The sequence below is a fragment of the Malaclemys terrapin genome, chromosome 14, assembly GCF_027887155.1.
Source record: "Malaclemys terrapin pileata isolate rMalTer1 chromosome 14, rMalTer1.hap1, whole genome shotgun sequence".
In the NCBI taxonomy this organism is placed as follows: domain Eukaryota; kingdom Metazoa; phylum Chordata; order Testudines; family Emydidae; genus Malaclemys; species Malaclemys terrapin.
This window is the reverse complement of record NC_071518.1, coordinates 3,089,036-3,108,297: the sequence shown is the minus strand read 5'-3', so window position 1 is coordinate 3,108,297 and position 19,262 is coordinate 3,089,036. Positions and strand designations below refer to the sequence as shown.

The 19,262-nt window shown below is 60.3% G+C and overlaps 1 protein-coding gene across 1 annotated transcript; it reads right to left on the bottom strand.

The window, feature by feature from the left end:
• Positions 1-64: 64 nt before the first annotated feature.
• Positions 65-11,952, bottom strand: LOC128848776 (cadherin-1-like). Its single transcript, XM_054048927.1, has 8 exons — positions 11,760-11,952; positions 9,989-10,132; positions 9,012-9,167; positions 8,328-8,472; positions 7,245-7,420; positions 4,567-4,656; positions 740-875; positions 65-153 (listed from the first exon to the last, which is right to left on the bottom strand). The coding sequence occupies exons 1-7, from the start codon at positions 11,853-11,855 to the stop codon at positions 759-761; spliced, it is 924 nt and encodes a 307-aa protein (XP_053904902.1). The 5' UTR covers positions 11,856-11,952; the 3' UTR covers positions 65-153; positions 740-758.
• Between the last annotated feature and the right edge of the window lie 7,310 nt (positions 11,953-19,262).

The following is a 19,262-nucleotide window of genomic DNA, read 5'->3' as shown; positions in this document are numbered from 1 at the left end:
GCCATGGTCAGGCCAGCCAAGGGGCTAGTCCCTGCACCATGCCCACCTGCTCTCCCCTGTGCTCTAGTGCCCCTTGTAGGTGGTATAGGAGAAGGGGCTGATCAGCAGAGGGATGTGCAGCTTCCGGGTTTGCTCTGTGACCGTGAAGACAACCTGACGGAGACAAGGGAGAAGCAGGTTACATGTGTGACACAGCATGTGCTGGCTCGGGGGAGCCTCGGCCCCACAGCAGTTTGATCTGTCTGCAGACGGTCAGGGCGGGAGGAAATGCAACTCTTTCCTGTTGACAGTGAGCGGCTCCAGCACTGCTGGGGACAGAGCTGCAGATTAGCCGTGTAGAGTGCACTGAGCCCTATTCACTCTGACATGGCAAAGGCGATGGGTGGGGAGCAGGGAGACGGGGCCAGAGTCTGCTCCCCTACGCTGCTGTCAGTCTGGAGCCGCTGCCCTGCTAGGCCACGAGGCAGAGTGTACGGTGGAGTATCAAAGAGTTTGACCCTTGGGCTCCAGTGCATTTGTAGCATCTGTGGCAACTTCCCCTGACTTAGTGGAGGATTCTGGAGAGGCAGGCACAGAGCAACCCGTGTCCTGGGCGTCAAGCACTCCACGTGCTCCCTGCCTCCCGGGTCTGCACGTGCTAGCGCTGGCTCTGTAGACAAGGCTGATTCTCCTCGCTCCTGCTTTAACCCGCCCGGGTGAGAGAGGAATTGAGCATGTCTGGGTCCCTAATTAGATTTACCTCCACATAGGGGTAGAAGCTAGTGTAGCCCCGCTGCTGCCAATAAGCCCCAGTGTCGAAGTGCAGCTTGTACGTGCCAGCCTTCACCTGCCCAGGAGCCAGGAAGAGCGGGCAGTGCCCATCCACGTTGGTAGAGCTGAAATCCAAACAAGTGTATCAAACTGAAGCTGTCCGCTGCTCCCTCCCTAGTCCCCTGGAGCCTCCTTGCTGGGATCCAGCCCCAGGTGCAGGCTGAGCCAGGCACAGCTGTTGGGATGACGTGCTCCCCCCATGAGCAGCGCAGGAAGCAGAAGGCAGAGCAAGGAGAGGAGTGACAGCAGGGGAGAGCGCCTGGGGATGGAGCAGGCAGGGAGGTCGTTCCAGACGGCAGGAGCTGCCCCCAGGGATTCCAGGCGACGCTTTTTGGCCAGCACCACCTCGTGCTGTGTGCGCATCACTCCGCCCTGGGAGTTGATGGGGAGATTGAACCGTACTGGGTCATGTCAGAGCATGGATCTGTGTCCTCTGCGGTCTGACCTACACCCCAGGAAGGCTGAGCCAGAGCGGATGGCAGTGCCCCACTGGAGTGTGTCCCCATGATGCCAGGTTAGTGGGGAGTGGGGGTCCAGCCGAGCAGTGAGGCAGCTGCCAGGCCAGAGACCAGAAGGGAGTAATCCCCCCACCCCACAACCCAAGGAAGGGAGCACCAGGGGAAACGGCTGTACGTTGGCTGGGTCCGTGCCAGTACCTCTGCCAGTTCTCCTGCAGGGCCCGGGGGAGAACCAGGCCGCCTTGCCTTGGAGTCTGGCCACATGTAGACCCATCTTCACTCTGTTTGCACTGCACCTCTCTCCAAACACAGCCTGGGGGCAGGGGCTGCAGTTAGCCCTTGGGCACTGGCTGGGGGGAGATGGAACCTGTGCCTGCTGCAGGTCCTAGCCCACTCTGCCAGAACCCATCCCGCAGCCTGCACGCCCTGAGCCGGGCCAGCTGGGGGGTGGAACAGGCCAGCAGTGGGATCCACCCCGGGGGGGAGGGGTCAGGCAACTCTTCTGCTGTGGGCTGGGATCAGATTCAGTTGGGAGAGGGAAGCCTGAGGAGGTGGAAAAACCCTTTCCTGTCCTTCCCCCAGGCTTCAGCTCAGCTCCCCCCCCCTTGCCCCCGCACCAGGCCTTTGCGCTTAGTGGGGTTGTGGGGTGGCCTTCCCCTTCCAGGGACAGCCCATCTGCCTCACCACACCTACCTCTTCATCAGCTCCATCCATTGCAGCCCGGGGCCTTGGAGCTGGGACAGGTGCGTGGCCAGGCCTGTTGCGGGCTGGCCGGTCAGAGTGTTCAACACGTGGATGGTCAGGGAGCTGCTAGGGGCCTCGGACGTGTTTTTGACCTGGGACTCAAGTTAATGAGCCAAGCGGGGCCCCTCATGCCTGGCCCCCAAAGCACCACAGCCACTCCCCTGCCCCGCGGCAGTGCCCACCGCACGGGGCGATCACTGGTGTGTGCAGCAGGGGAGCAGCGTCTCCACGCTCTGGTAAACTGGGAGGGAGCAGAGGGCCAAGTGCAGGGCACTCAGGCCTGCTCTACGCTCCATCGCTATGGTGCTCCAGGCTGGGAAAATCCACCCCCTGCGCACCGTGGCTCTGCTGACCTGACACCCCCCTCACCCTCTGTACGGGCAGCGAGGGCAATGGAACAACGTCTCCGTCAGCCCAGCTGCCATCTCTCGGGGAGCGGATGTCTCAGTCTGACCCTGATGGAAACCCCCCTTCTAGCAGCATAGGGGGCGTGCGTGAGGCAGGGCCCCGGCACACGCCCAAGCCGATGGGGGGAGAGGAGGGTCAGGCAGGGCCCCTAGCACATGCCCAGGCCAATGGGGGGGAGTCAGGCAGGGCCCCTGGCGCATGTCCAGGCGGGTGGGGGGTGAGGCAGGGTCCCTGGTGCACCCACAGTCCGATGGGGGTGGGGGGTGAGGCAGGGCCCCCGGTGCATGCCCAGGCCGATGGGGCAGGGCCCCTGGCACACGCCCAGGCCGATTGGGGGGGGGTGTGAGGAAGGGCCCAACCCTGATTTCTGAAGCCCGCACAGCAGAACCGCTGCCCCCAGCACTTGTCTAACTCACAAATGTGTGGCATTGCCCAAGCAGCTCTGACCTAGATCAGGGCAGCGCGGAGCATTGGCCATTTGCTTGGGACCCTTCAGTCCCCTCCCTGTGGCACCATTCCCATGGCCCCAGCTCTGTTTGCAGAGCTAGCGAGGTCGGTGAGTAACCTCGGGGCCTCGGCGAGGAGCAGGGCCTGGGGAGGGATGGCCCAGCACCATGGAGCAGTGCCAGGTCTTGGCTGCAGAGGGACAGTCTGTCTCTAGCGCCGCCTGCAACAGGGTTCAACCCACGTGGCCAGACAAGGCCCCACACCCCCATGCCCTATCAGACCCGGTTTCCGGAGCAGAGGGCAGCCAGGATGTGCCCTTCCTCTGAGTGGCCCCGAAGGTGACAAGCCAGGGTAGGGCCCAGGACGGAGTGTCCCCTGTGAGGATAGAGGGAGGATCCAGCCTGGTCCGGCTTGTTGTGGGGAACGGCTGATGGGCGAGGGAGGAGCCCAGCTCACATGATCCCATCCCACCCCTGCCCTGGGCTGCTTCTGGCAAACCTGGGTCCCAGCAGGGTACAGTGTGCAGCCTTTCCCCCCTGCCCCCGCCTGCTCTGCCCCGGTAGGGGCAGGGGTCTGGGTGAGGAGCCAAGGGGCAGGGCTGGAGTGCAGATCCCCAGTTACACTTAGGAGGGGAGCCCATGGAGTGCCCCAGACAGGGCTGTGGTAAAGGGGGATGCCCCAATCCCCAGGGAGCTCCGTGCCGCAGTGCCCCACACCGGAGTGTGAGCAGGCTGCCCGTGGGTGGGACTGCAACCAGCTCCCAGTGACCCCAGCCCCAGCTGAGCTGCAGGGCATGGGGTAGTTACTGCTGGCACACCCCTGTCAGTCATGAGTCCCAAAGGGGCAGGCTCCCACGGGGCTGCTGTAACTCCAGAGGGCCAGGGAGAAACCCCTTCTCTAGTGTTGCAAGAGTCAGCCTGTGCCCACTGCTGCCCAGGGTTTGGGGCACCCTCCCTCTGCTGCTCCCTGCCAGCCCCGCTGCCGAGCCTGCCCTCGCCTGCCCTGCCCAGCTGTGCCCTTCACAGGCAGCAGAGCAAACGCCACCTCCAGGTGCCAAGGTACGGGGGGGGGGGGGGAGAAGCGACTTTGAACTTACATGTTTTAAGCCTGTTTTTTACCCAAGTTGCTGCCTGTAGAGTCTTGGCAGGTTTTTGTGTGTGTCAGTGGAGCCCTGCCCAGCATATGACGGATGGACTCCGCCCCCCTTCTGCCTGACAGCCAATGGGCTGTAAGGATTTTTTTTTTTTAAAGTGAGTGGCACCACATGATTGGCCATTCCACTGGTTTTGAAAAAGAGGGTGAATGTCACTGATTGGTTCCCCACAGCTATTTAAAGAGCAACAGGCCAGCCAGCTGAGCAAACCTGCCTGCCTGCGAATGGGAGACCAGCCCTGGGGTGGGAGTGGAATAGCCGGTCACGAGTGGCCGGGTGCTTTCAGAGCTGTAGGTGGCTTGTGAGACCCATGTCAGCTTGTGGTTTTTGAAAAAGCTGCCCCCTCCAGCCAGGCTCTGCGGCCTCAGCTCTGCCCCCCACTGGAGACTCCTGGGCAGCCCTGTGGCAGGCTTGCTAACTGGGTACGGGCAGCGGTTTGATGGCCCTGGCTAGCAGTGGGCGTGTAGAGGCAGCTGCCGGGTCTGTGGCCCCAGCATCTCTAGTAGTGCCCTGTGCATTAATGGAAGCCCAGCCCGGGAGCCTCACCTGCACCTCAATGACAGCAGTGGCGGAGGCTGTCAACCCCTCTCCCTGCAGATCTGCAGCCTGCACTGTCAGCCTGTACTGAGGGGCAGTCTGTGAAAGAGAGAGAGAGTCACAGGGGGCACAGAGCGGGGCCTTTCCCCTGCAGAGCGGGGCGCAGAGCGGGGCCTTTCCCCTGTGTGGCTGGGGCCAGGGCCTTGCTTTCCGTTAACTCGTTGCTCACCCTACTAGAGCTGCCAGCAAGTTACAGTCTAGGGTGACCAGATGTCCCGATTTTATAAGGACAGTCCCGATTTTTGGGTCTTTTTCTTATATAGGCTCCTATTACCCCTTTCCCCCCAACCCTACCCTGGGTTCTGATTTTTCACACTTGCAGTCTGGTCACCCTATTACAGTCACAAATGCGCTGCTGTTGGGAAGGGCAGGTGGGTGGCTGGGGGAGTTGCCATGGGGGAACACAGACCAGGGGCTGTGCCTGGCGTTGGTGGAGGGGCCGGGGACCGTGCTCGGAGCTGCAGCCAGGGCAGAGCCCTGTGGGGACGTGGCAGTGCGGATGAGCTGTCTGGACACGGTGCGTGGGCGAGGGAGGGCAGGGGATGTGAACAGGAAGGGGTGACGTGGTCTGACTGACGGACAAGGAAGATGATTTAACGGTGCCCTCTCAAGCTCTTCACTGGGAGCTTGTAGCAGCCATCTTGGAACTGGTGTGGCCGGAGGTCCTGGAGACTTCTGCCCTGGCACAGCGGCACACTCCGAGGGAGGGGCTGTGGCCCACCAGTAATTTCCCATGTGGCCTTAGGCAGCTCCCTGCCCTTGCCATGCCTGTTTCCCCTTCTGTAACACTGGAATAATGGTTCCTCCTCCCGGGGCAGGCCGAGAAGACCTGTGACTGTTTGTGAAGCAGGGGAGCAGGCAGCAAGATGAGGCGAAGGGCTGTTCTCAGCCTCCTGCTCCCGGTTGCCATGGACGGTGAAGGGAGCAGGGTGGGGCCTGTGTCTCTAGAAAGGCCACGTGTGCTCACGTCCCCAAGGAGTGTTCCGTGCCCCGTTCCCAGTGTGACGTTGTGCAGTCTATATGGTTTTATAAAAACTTGATAATAAGTCAATATAATGTAACTGAGCTGGTTTTAGAGAAAATACGGTAATAAGTGAATGTAACGTAACTGGGATATGCTTCATGCAAAAGGTCTCTTGTAAGGTATCATTACAAAGCTTATAATCTACTGAGTATGATCATCTGATTTGTATAAATGTACCACTCTTGTATCTAAAACTAGAAATATAAAATGTAACTCTGAGGGCCTATTGTAATTGTGTAAAGTGTGGACCATTAATGATGGTTTGGAATCTTGATGACTCCCATTGTCTGCAGATGGCTGTATTTACCTGTGAGTCTTCCTGTATATGTGTGTGCTGGCAAGTGAGTAATGAAGTCTTGCAGTGACATGTGATCATGTCACCTGAACTGGAATCCATCTTTAACCTGGTGCTTTTCCAGTGAGGGGGGGTGGAAACCCAGAGAGACAAAGAGTTCCCGCCTTATGCAAAAGATATATAAAGGGGGGAAGAGAAGAGAGAGGGGGAGAAGCCATCATGAAGAATCCCCTAGCTATCACCTGAGCTGCAACAAGAGCTGCACCAGGGGAAAGAATTGTGCCCAGGCCTGGAAGGTGTCCAGTCTGAGAAAAACTTACTGAAGCATCTCTGAGGGTGAGATTATCTGTATTTAGTTTGATTAGGCATAGATTTGCGCATTTTATTTTATTTTGCTTGTGACTTACTTTGTTCTGTCTGTTACTACTTTGAACCACTTAAATCCTACTGTCCGTATTTAATAAAATCACTTTCTATTTAGTAATTTACTCAGAGTATGTATTAATACCTGGGGGAGCAAACAGCTGTGCATATCTCTCTATCAGTGTTATAGAGGGCGAACAATTTATGAGTTTGCCCTGCATAAGCTTTATGCAGGGTAAAACGGATTTATTTGGGTTTAGACCCCATTGGGAGTTGGGCATCTGAGTGCTAAAGACAAGCACGCTACTGCGAGCTGTTTTCAGGTAAACTTGCAGCTTTGGGACAAGTGATTCAGACCCTGGGTCTGTGTCTGGAGCCAGACGGGAGTGTCTGGCTCAGCAAGACAGGGTGCTGGAGTCCTGAGCTGGCAGGGAAAACAGAAGCAGGGGTAGTCTTTGCACATTGGGTGGCAGCTCCCAAGGGGGTTTCTGTGATCCAACCCGTCACACCCAGTGCAACCTCTCTGCTGGGCTCAAGCTCGGCAACAACGTGTTTCCACAAAACCCAACGTGGGGCTGAGATTTGATGCATTTAAATTAGCTGAATTGACCGAACACGGCCAAATGATCGGGCCTCTCGTGGGGGGGGTCAGTTTCTAGCGCTGCAGAGATGCCCGTTGAACCCCCACACTGCCTCCCCGCCAAGCACAATTCACTCAGCCCAAGGGCTGGCCGGGCAGGGGAAGTCTAACGTGGCACAAGCGCCCAGGAGAAACGGAGACAGCGGGAAGTTTGCCAAAGACATCCTGCAGCGTGACACGGCTTATGTCCGCCACTCCCAATGCGTCTCAGTATGGAGCTCGCCCTTCCGAACCTAGGGCCGTCCATCCGCACTGTGCAAATGTAACACATGGACATGCCTCCGACCCAATGCTGCGGTGCTCACCTCTCTGTCCAGCCCAGTTCCAAGCACACTGATGACGCCAGTCTCTGAGTTGATGGCGAACATCCCGCGGTGGGGTTGTTCAGGTATCTGCTGCAGGATGGAGTAAGTAATGACCCCATTGTAGGTGTTTACACTGTCGTCTGCATCTGTGGCTGTCACTTGCATCACAGAGGTACCTAGGCACGAGTTCAGAGTAACATTATTTTTCTAGTTCTAGGACAAAATGAGATTGGAGACGATTCTCCAGGATGTACTGCCAGGAACAATCCTGCCCTGGCCCACCAAGGGGAATGGGGGAAGGTGACTAGATCAACCACCAGGCATTTCCCATCCCTAACGTCTGCCAATTCTTCTCTGCAGTCACCAAAGAAGGGGAATAAGATTGTAAGCGCCTCAGGGCAGCGCAGGCTGAGCCGTCGGCCCAGAGCCATCGATCTCATTGGGACGATACAAAGACTAAAGCCCTACGAGCATCTCACAGGTCAACGGACGGCACAATTTGGAGCCACATTTACTGTTACCAAATTAGCTCCTCTGTTCAATTCCAGTTTTCATACCGCCCCCATCAGCGGTATCTGCACCTGCTCCCTGCCAGCCCGAGCCTTCTGGGAAGGTAACTGGTCCCCTCCGCGGGTTCTGTAGCGAGGCGGGTGGTCAACCCCAGGGTGCCGACTCTCCTGCAGGATCGGGGGAAGGAACTGCTGGGTTGGAAGGGGAGGGAGAGCCTGCTCCAAGCCCTGCCATCCACACGTGCAGCACGCTCTGGACAAGGCGCGTCTGCTCAGTGGGCAGATTTTAGCCCCTTTGGGTTATTCTGGGATTTAAGCAACAGAGGGTTCTGTGGCACCTGTAAGACTAACAGAAGTATTGGAGCATATGTTCCAATACTTCTGTTAGTCTTAAAGGTGCCACAGAACCCTCTGTTGCTTTTTACAGATTCAAACTAACACGGCTACCCCTCTGTTTCTGGGATTTAAATTCTTCAAAGCAAAATTAACCCAACACTAAAACAGCCCCTGTCTCTCTCTCTCTCCTTGGAGGGAACCCTCCAAAGCCACATCTCATGACCGGTGTGTCACGTACCTGGCTTGGCTCCTTCTTCTATGGAGCCTGTGAAGATGCTCTGGGTGAACTGGGGTTTGTTGTCGTTCTGGTCCCTCACGGTGATGATGATCTCCATGGGGTCCTCCACGGGCTGCCCATTCGCAGACACAGCGTGGGAAACAATCTGCAAAGCCAGCACAGGGTGTAAGGCACCATCAAGCCACCCTGCGAGTCCTGCAGCCGCCTGGCCACGAGCAGCCAGCAGCGCCCGCCAAACCCAGCCCTGGCTCCGAAAGCAGCCAGCAGAGACCCACGGGCCCCATGAGGCAGCGAGCCGGTGCTGGGTTGTCAGCGCGCTCTAGGCCCGATTCTCACCGATGCTGGGGCCCCTCAGCTCCCGCTGCAGCTCTCAGCACCTCGGGGAAAGAACCGGGCCTCAGGGCCAAGTGCTGACGTGACCAAGTGACCAGGGTCGGGCACAGAGCAGGAGGCGGCGCCCAGCTGGGGTCAGCAACTCCTCTCTGGCTTTACTCTGCCGAGCCCCGGGGAAGAGACCGTGAGGGGGAGGAGAGGGCAACTGCCCTCTGGACCGTGTGGTACAAGAAATGGAGTGAAACCCAGTTCACTGGCGCCTCTGTCCCCTTCCCAGCCACCTCCAAGCTCCAGGGGCCATCAGCCCCTGAGAACATGCCCCTGCTCCATCCACGGCACCCAGGGACTCACCGTGTAGTGGCTGATGTCCTCTCTGTCCAGCGGCTTCGTCACCTGCAGCCACCCCGTCTCCCTTTCGATGATGAAGACGCCCACAGGGGGGGTGTCTGCGCCCTGCCCCGTGATGCTGTAGAAAACCATGGTCTCTTTGTTCTTGTTGGATTTGATCTGGTGCCGGAGAACGGGAGGGTCAGCCGGTGGATTCTGAGCACCGGGCCTGCCCCAGCCTGTGCTCCCCTCCCCGTCTGTCCAGAACCTGCAAGGAACTGCTCACATCCAGGCCGCTCCTCACTGCCTCACTTCCCCCCAAGTCCCTCCCCTCTCGAACCTTCTGCCCCGTGTAGATTCCTGGACGCTGCCCCTTTCTCACCAAGCAGCACCAGCATCTTGTAGGACGCCCATGCCAGCCCTGCGGCATCAACCCACCCCCCTGCTGGGATCTCCCACCTTTAGCTGAATTGTGGGTACCAGAGACCGCTATTGTACACAGGGCCTGAGCCACACAGGCAGGGGGTAGTAAGGACTGGTGGGGGGTGAATAGGAGACTAAGAAAGGGCAGGGTCTGAAAAGGGGGGGGGGGGGAGAGAATGAGGGTTGCCATCCCAAAGCCTCAATGAGGCCCTACCTAATTGCCCCAGAAGAAGCCCACCCCCAAATAAATTAGGGTGAGGCAGGTCAGCAGGTTAATGTGGGGAGGGGACGCTCCTTGCGGCCACCCTGCAGGAGAACCAGGGCATCTTACACCAGAGCAGTCAAATGGGCGGACGCCTTTGCCATCAGCAAACAATTCTGCTAAAAGTGCTGTTTATAATATATGCAAAATATGTGATAGTATGCAAAGTAGTAGGCTGGTGAATTGCATAACGCATTATACATGGAGCTGCACTTGGCAGTATAAATTCCCCACAGCTCCCCACACATCCATACACACCATGCCTGGCAGCTAGTGCCGGGTCGCCACCCCCCACACTGCCAAAGGCCTCCCCTACCTGAACCAGCGGCTTGGGGAAGGGCCCCCTCTCATTCTCAGGGCAGTTGATTGGAGGGACGACCCAGTCTCTCTTCTGCCTCTTCTTGCCAGGGCTGGCCTTTGGGACTGTTAGCCCAGCTGCCTGAAGGCAGGGGCAGAAGTCCTGCAGGGGCAGAGACAGCTGCTAGGAAGGGAGCCATTGGGAACCCCAAACAGCCAAAGAAGGAGGTGAGTTTTGCCTGTTGCCTGGGGAGGGGTGCTGCCCTGGTGACTGTTGCTAGGTGTCTGTGTGGGTTGCAGAGTGTTCATTCCTGATGCCGATCTGGGACCAGACATGGAAATGCCCCATCAGGGCTGCTGGAGCTAGCACAGGGCTCTAGCCGGTGCATCCTGCTGCTGGGGCCAGCCTGAGTGGGAGGGAGATGCTGGTTAGTGTCCCTAGGGATGCTCTGCAGGGCTGGGGGCGGCAGGCTCCCTGTGGGGCTCCCCCCAGCCTATGCCCCCTTGGCGGCTGCTTTCTCCTTCGCGGCTCCTGGAAACTAGCCGGAAAGCCCAGGATCCGACGTGAGGGGGGCCGGAGTGGCCTGGGGGGAGGGGGCTCAGAGCCCTGTCCTGGAACCAGACACCCCTGGCACACCACGGGAGCCGGGGCAGGGCGTGCACCGAGGCCAGGGCAATGTCCAGCCCCCTGGCACAGGCTGCTCCGGATGGCAGCAGGGAGCCGTCAGCAGCAGCCCGTTCAGTGCAGGTTCCCAACACACACCCACACACCCGTGGCCATCCACTGCCCAGGACCGTGGGCTCCAGCACCCAGCCCACCACGATGGCACCCAGGGGCCAAGACAGGCCTCTTCCAAAGCAGCTGACCCCGGGTACCAATGCTCCCTCCCCTTCCAGGACAGGTGGGGCTCAGGAAGGGCATGGGCAGCTTCTCTGAGAGCACAGGCTGCAGCCCCCGCCGGGCCGCCGTGGGCAGAGGGACGGACCCCCAGGGCTGTGCCACCTTCCCTTGAGCCCACACCCTGCCCCCTGCCCTGCCAATGTTTGCTCCTCTTCCCCATTCCCCCACCAGTGAGCCTGCCCCATCCCACACCCTCCAGGGCCCTCAGGCTTTATCCGCCTCCCCAATCTATCTCCGTCCCCCAGGGCCCGTACTCCCCATCCCACCCCCCTCCATGGCCCGCAGGCTCTACCCACCTCCCCAATCTGTCTCCGTCCCCCAGGGCCCGTACTCCCCATCCCACCCCCCTCCATGGCCCGCAGGCTCTACCCACCTCCCCAATCTGTCTCCGTCCCCCAGGGCCCGTGCTCCCCAGCCCACCCCATCCCACCCCCCTCCATGGCCCGCAGGCTCTACCGACCTCCCCAATCTGTCTCCGTCCCCCAGGGCCCGTGCTCCCCAGCCCACCCCATCCCACCCCCCTCCATGGCCCGCAGGCTCTACCCACCTCCCCAGTCTGTCTCCGTCCCCCAGGGCCCGTGCTCCCCAGCCCACCCCATCCCACCCCCCTCCATGGCCCGCAGGCTCTACCCACCTCCCCAGTCTGTCTCCGTCCCCCAGGGCCCGTGCTCCCCAGCCCACCCCATCCCACCCCCCTCCATGGCCCGCAGGCGCTACCTGCCTCCCCAATCTGCCTGCCCTGCCAGGGCCCGTGCTCCCCCTGCCCGCTCTGGGACCCATGCGCTCCCCCTGGAGTCTGGACACTGCCTGCTCTGCCGTCCACACTGCCCTCCCCCCCCCTCGCTGTGTTGGACCCCCCCCAGCCCCTAGGGGTGAGGGATCCCCCTACCTGCGTGAGGAGGAAGAGGAGGGTGAGAGTGGAGCAGCGCATGGCTCTGGCTGTCTGCTGGCCCTGTGAGAGCCTCCCTCTGGCTGGCTGGGCCATGGGGCGGCTTCCCCACGCGCCCAGCCCGACCTTCAGCAGGGGCAAAGTCTGTGTGGTGGGTTGGATTTCGGGAAGAGTTTGTGCTGCAGGCTCCAGCAAGCCTCTGGGGCTGCCTCGTCCTGCCCAGCCCAGCCCAGGCCCCCTCCCCACCCCCGTACATCCATCCCCTCTGCCCAGCCCAGGGGAATGCCCCATCCTCCCCCGCGCCCCCCATACACCCATCCTCTCTGCCCAGCCCAGGGGAATGCCCCATCCCCCCCATGCCTGGGGGAACAGCTTGGCCTGGAGCAGGAGCTGGGTGGCAGCACAAGTTAATTATTATCAATCATGTTTATTGCGCTGGTGCCCACGGCTGTTGTGCAAGGTGCTGCAGACACAGTACCTAGGCCCTGCCCTGAGGTTTCCAAGCAACATTGGCCGGACACAGGGTGGGGGAAGTGACCCACGCGACGGGGCACGTGCCCGTTCGGGGGGGGGCTTTACCTAGGAGGAGCAAGGCTGGAGCACACAGCAGGTCGGCCCAGGCCAGAGTGTGCTCATAGCTCCAGCAGGTGTTTCGCTGGCCCCCTGCACACCTGTGAGGAGCAGCGGGTGCCGTCCGGGGTTCTCTGCTGGGTGTCCCCCTCCGGCTCCTGCTTTTGGAGCTCTGACCTGACCCTGTCATTCGTCAGTTGGCCCCAGGCCTTATTTCAACCCAGAGTCCTAGGCTGGGGGAGGGGCCTTCAGATGCAGCCCCCCTCCTGGCCTTCGATAGGTGCAGCAAGTGCTCCAAGCTCCCTGCCCTGGCAGATCCTGCCCCTGCTCCAGGCCCTGGCTGGCTCCTCCCTGCAGCTTCCCCCCCCCCCGCCGAAGAGCAAGGCCCCCCCCTTGGTCCTAGTGCCCAGAGTATGAGGGGTGGCGTGTTACTGGGCCTGTTTGCCACGTGCTGGGGCCCTGCGGCACCCTGTTCATTTCACTGCACTTGTGGGGGTGCAGGCCCTGTAACATGCCACCCCTCATACTCTGGGCACTAGGGGGGAGGGGTGCTGCGTTTCTCAGCGGGGCACCCTCAGGGCGCCGACACACACGCCCGCAGGTCCTGCTGTGGCTTCGGAGCCCGCTGCCCACTGGCCTGTGCGCCCAAACAGCTCCTGCAGCTGGCAGGGCTGGTCTGCTCGTGGGCGCGACGCCTGGCACTGGAGAGGGCCACAGGCAAATGCGCATTTGGGGAGCTGGCTGGAGCCCCAGTGCCGGAGCCACCACCCACCGCCAGTCCCCGACACCCCCTGGTGTGAGGGAGGTCTGGCAGCTGACCCCACTGCAGGGCAGGTCTGTGAGTGCTGGGGGACGCGCTGGGCGTGTCACCAGGCTTTATGGGCTGCAGCTCTCGGCAAGGTCCCCTAATGCCTGTCCCCAGCCTGTGCAACGCAGCGGGGTCCCTCCGGCTGACCAGCCATAGGGGATGTAAACGGATCCCACAACCCATGAGTCTGTTCTCTGCTGTGGGTGAGCAGGCTGCCCTCCTGCTGGCGCAGATTACAGGGGTGGTAACAGGCATGAGCAGGCCCCCAGCCCACAGTGCTCCCCCTAATTATGCCCAGCACACCTTAGCCTGCGGGCACCGGGAGCGGGTCAGCCACAGCCAGCATCTGCCCGCCCCATCCCCTGCAGGGGTAACCCAGGGGCCACCTGCTCACAGACGCAGCTCCCGGCTCTGCCCTCAGGAAGGGAGTGTTGTACTTAAAGTACTGCACAGGATCTTTTCAGGGGGAATAAGGCAAAACGCCACATTTATTAGTAATACATGTGTTCATTAACACTGTATCATATGCATATAATATATTACACTTACACTCACACACACACACAAACACACTCCGTCTTGTTGTTACCAATTAGTTGCTCCCCTTAACTTCACTGGCCAGGTGAGTTAGATGGGGGAGGGGGTGGAGCCGGGCTTCTGCCGATCCGGATCGATGCTCCCATGTTGACAAGACGAGACCCAGGGTCCTCTGCAAGACACCTCACTTTTATAGCAGCTTTCCTCTTATGCAAATTTATACCAGATTCAAACTCTGTGTCTGTATCCATTGGTCCTTTGTGCTGCTTTCTTTTGAGTGTTGTCCCAATGCTGCAAAGAGGGTGTTTCCAAAAGAAGGTGCTTGCTTCTAACCCCCGAGGCCGTCGGTATGTCTGCTTGTCTTTAATGAGCCCACTTGACACGTTTTATTGTCCTTGGGTCTGGCTCCCAGCCCCTCTCCAACAGTTGAGGCTGTCTGGAGGTGCTGCCTTCCATGCCTTGCTCATCCACACCTCATTCATTCAACAGGGCAATTGATTAAGGGGGGGGGGGGAGCTCTTGTTCTACTGCTAGCAAAAAGAATTTTTTCTTCTATCTTATTCTATCCTTAGGGGCTATAATATTATACCAAGGGCAATGCAAAGTTTCTAAATGAGGTTTTGATACAAAGTCCCATGAAAACAGAGGTCACACGTGGGTAGACCCACCACAAGGTTATATGAAGAGGCACAATGTAAAGTCATATGAAAATTATCAGAGATTTATTTACAAGAGTCGGCTGGTGCCAAGCAGAGACCATCTGCCCAACTCCTCGGGGGCAGGGGGAGCTCATCAGACTCCAGGCGTGGGCGGGCGCAGTTCCCTGGGAGCTCAGGCCTGGCTGGGTTTGGGCCTCTCTTTCCGCCCTGCCAATGTGGGAGATGGGCCCAGAGCTACAGTCTGAGCGTCCACCCAGGGCACCCACCCCTGAGCCCCAGTCTGAGTGCCCGCCCGGGGCACCCACCCCTGAACGCCCGCCTGGAGCACCCACCCCTGAACCCCAGTCTGAGCGCCCACCCGGGGCACCCGCCTGGGGCACCCACCCCTGAGCCCCGGTCTGAGTGCCCGCCCAGGACACCCACCCCTGAGCACCCACCCGGGGCGCCCACCCCTGAGCCCTGGTCTGAACGCCCGTCTGGGGCACCCACCCCGAGCCCTGGTCTGAGCACTCGTCCGGGGTGCCCACCCCTGAGCCCCGGTCTGAGCGACCGCCCGGGGCACCCACCCCCAAGCCCCGGTCTGAGCACTCGGCTTGTGGGGGGGAATGGAACGATGCACCGCCCGTTATGGCCACAAGAGGGGGCTACCGGAACGCAGCTGGCTGGGCCAAGGCTGATGGAGGCCCCACCTGGCACATTCTGCCTGGCTCTGTCCAGCCTGGGGTCTGAGCACACCTGAGCCGGACGGGGAGCAAGCCATCAGCCCGCTGCGGCGGGGGCCAACCCAAGGCCTGGGCACCCTGTGAGACCCCCTAAACCTTGGGCCGGAGTCTCTCCGGGCCTCAGGGCTTATGGGGGTTTGGGCGGCACATAGGTCTCGTGCTGGCCCCTGGCCCAGGGGAGGCCCCACCCAGCCAGACTGCGGCCTTGCCTCCCGTGGAGGTTTGCCCTCACCTCTGCCCTCGGAGTAGCGGCACCAATGCAAACCTCTAGCCCAGGCAGGCAAGGCTGCTGCAATTGCACTGGTGCGCCTGAGCCTGGCTTCAAGCTCCCGGTGCAAACAGCCGCTTTGCCTGTCTGCCTGGGGCAGCTCGAAGCCAAGCTGTGCGTCTGTGCTGCGCCTTTCAGTGGGCTTGAGCAGCGGCCTGGCTGGGCGCTGTGGGGACGTTTCCACGTTGTGCTTTGATTCAGCGTCTCGGGGACGCCAGCTCAGTGTGCAGGTGAAACCACCACCACGAAACCACCACCCGGACTCTTAGTTGCATCTTGTGTTTCTTCTTCTAAGGAAGCAGGAAAAAGGCAGGGAAAACCCCGGCCCCCTGGCCTTTCTCCAGGGCGAGTGAGTCAACTTCAGGCTCTCACCTGTCACCTGAATTGCCCAATCTGGGTTAAATCAATCAAAGGAATCAAATCAGTGAAAAGGAAATCAATTCCCTCCGCCAGATCGGCCCTGCCTCCAGAGCCCGCAGAGCTGGGGCATGCTGCTGAGGGCTGGCTAGGATCTTTCTGATGGGCACAAGCTGTGGTTGAACCGACCAGTGACCCGGTTCCTCTGCCCCCGAGGCTGGCCCATAGCCCCAGAGGAAGGACTCGGAGGCATGGCTTCATCGGGTGTCTCAGGGAAATATACACAAGAAGCAGCAAATCTCAGTCCCATGTGGATTATTTCTCTCAATGACCGAGGTTCTAGCACAGGGGTGGGCAAACTACAGCCCGGGGGCTGCATCCAGCCCGTCAGACCTTTTAATCCGGCCCTTGAGCTCCCGCCGGGGAGCGGGGTCAGGGGCTTGCCCTGCTCCGCACGTGTCGTGGCTCCCAGAAACAGCGGCATGTTGCCCCTCCGGCTCCTACGCGTAGGGGCAGCCAGGGGGCTCCACACGCTGCCCCCGCCCCAAGTGCTGGCTCTGCAGCTTCCCTGGCTAAGGGAGGGACAGGCCACTGCTTCTGGGAGCTGCCCAGAGCCTGCACCCCTGACCTCCTCCCATCCCCCTGCTCCAGCCCTGATCCCTCTCCTGCCAGCATGAGGCCTGGAGCACCCTCCTGCACCCCAAACCCCTCATCCCCAGCCCACCTCAGAGCCCGCACCCCCAGCTGGAGTTCTCACCCCCCCCCTGCACCCCAACCCCTTGCCCCAGCCCAGAGCCCCCTCCCACACCTTGAACTCCTCATTTCTGGCCCCACCCCAGAGCCCGCACCCCCAGCCGGAGCCCTCACCCCCTCCCGCACCCCAACCCCAATTTCGTGACCATTCATGGCCCACCATACAATTTCCATACCCAGATGTGGCCCTCGGGCCAAAACGTTTACCTGCCCCCGCTCTAGCACCTGGTGACTGGCGTCACAGGAATGAGTCCAGCAAGAGGCGATTATCTGACCTGGTGACACCACAGGTCTCAGTGGGATACAGCCGACCACTGGGGCAGGGGGGACAAGGTGGGCAGGGGAGAGCTCCTTTCTGCCTTTCATTCCTGGCCTGGCCAGCACTGCCCTGTCCGAGGGGAGAGCCAGGGCCCCGTCATCACTACCTGGGCCAGGGGAAGTCACACAAGATGGGCCTGGCCGTGCAGAGCTATGTAACTACAGCCTGCCCTGCCCCAGTCGGGACCCTGAACCTGACTCCCGACAGGCTTCCCAGTTCCTCGCCAGCCACCATCCATTACCCAGCTGCCTGCTTGCCTGGCATCGCTGTGCCCTCCGTGTGTGGCCCGGTGTAACACTCCATCACATGGGCCCTGCTGGGGCAGCACCTCTGTGTTCAACATGTGGGCGGCGGCTGCGTTCTGTAGCGGGAGCTGAAATGCGGTACAGCTCCCATTTCCGGCCCAGGAATCCACTCGTGGCCCAGATCTGCGGCAGTTCCCTTCCTCCTCTGCTCGTTCTGCTCTGCCCCCAGTGGGGTCACGTCATTCATTCGTAGAGCGTAAGGCCGAGGGGAGCACTAGGGCTATCCAGTCTGACCTGCACAGCACAGGCCGCAGATGAACAGAGACCATCGAATGTCATGCAGCGAAATGGATTCAGGAAAGTCTTATGACCAGGCCCCTCTTTGCCTGGCTTTCCTGCTGGCTCTCGAATGGGTGTCTGCTGCTTTCCCCAGCACCGATACCAGCCTGCATTTGGGTTTGTTTAATCCCAGCCCCTTTGCTAAGCGATGGCCTTGGAAAGCTCCGTGTCCCAGAACTCAGCCAGTCACATCTGCTCCGGGTTGAAACTTGTCAGACAAATTCTTCATGCACAGCCAGGGCGAGATTCTTCTTTCTCCCAGTTCACCTCGCGCTGCTCACGCGTGGACGTCCCCGCTGGGCAGGAAGACGGTTTGCTGGTTGCCATGTGTAGGTTGCATCCCTTTCTTTCAGAGCAGGGGCTGTGCGCTCTCTGGGTCTGTGAGGGAGCACACGGGAACACCTGGGGGCTAACCCTGAATGACCAGGCATTTTACTAGGTGCTTGGGACAGAGCCAAGGGTGAGGGGCTATTTGCTGGGTGTGACGCTCTAGGGCGGAGGAATAGCTATCGCTCTCATGATGCCTTTATACTTGTCCCTTCATCAGGGCCGGCTCCAGGCACCAGCTTAACAAGCAGGTGCTTGGGGCGGCCCAGGGAGAGGGGCGGCACCTGCAGCAATTCGGGGGCGGCAGGTCCCTCACTCCCTCTAGGAGCAAAGGACCTGCCGCCGAACTGCCGCCGCCGAGCGCGGCTTTTTTGTTGTTGTTTTGTTTTCTTCCAATTGCTGCTGCTGATCGCAATTGCGGCTTTTGTTTTGTTTTGTTTTGTTTTGTTTGGGGCGGCAGAAATGCTGGAGCCGGCCCTGCCCTTCATTGACTTGGGCCGAGTTTCTCTGAATCTCCAGGTCAGCGTACGCGAGGCCCGAGTCAAACCCCCGGTGCGTCAGCGCCTCACAACTTACGGGCTCACCTCCACGCTTCGCTCCAGCTCGCTTTCGGTGCATCACATCCCTCTCGCCCAGCCGGCGGCTCTCTGCCTAGATCGCAGGGTCTCCGGAGCACCCAGCATGCTCTGGGCTCTGTAAGTAACCAGGCACCATGTCACCTTCAGACCTTTAGGGATTTTTCCTTCACTGAGTCTGCGGCTGCGCCTCTCCTCTCCATGGAGTCACCCGCGTGTCTCTGGCTCTGGCCGGTGCGGCGGAGGGGGATTTCCAAGGGTTTAGGCTTTTACTGTTACTGCTTCTGAACAGAGTTGGTCTAAATCTTCAAATGAAACATTCTGTTGAAATTCCAAAGTTCAGTAAAGAAAGGGGGAATCTTGTACTGAAACGACCTCCCCTCCTCCCCATGTTCTGCCAGCTCTAATTATGAATGATCTAATTAGGGGCTGTCTGATAGGGAGTGCCGCCCCCCCTGCAGTGAATGGGCTGTCAAGTGGGGCGTGCCAGCCCCCCTGCGGTGCACAGGCTGCCCAATGGGGCGTGCCAGCCCCCCTGTAGTGCACAAGCTGCCCAAGGGGGTGTGCCAGCCCCCCTGCGGTGCACAGGCTGCCCAAGGGGGTGTGCCAGCCCCCCTGCGGTGCACAGGCTGCCCAATGGGGCGTGCCAGCCCCCCTGTAGTGCACAAGCTGCCCAAGGGGGCATGCCACCCCCCCTGCAGTGAATGGGCTGCCCAAGGGGGCGTGCTGCCCCCCCTTCAGTGAACGGGCTGCCCAAGGGGGCGTGCTGCCCCCCCTGCGGTTCAGAGGCTGCCCAATGGGGCATGCCAGCCCCCCTGTAGTGCACAAGCTGCCCAAGGGGACATGCCGCCCCCCCTGCAGTGAATGGGCTGCCCAGTGGGGTGTGCCAGCCCCCCTGCATTGCACAGGCTGCCCGATGGGGAGTTCACACCTGGGCCGTACTGTTATTTGGCTGGAGACAGTTTTCAGCCGGGCTGGTTTGCCAGGCAGCTGCACATCTGGCCATGCCACAGCTGGGCTTTTG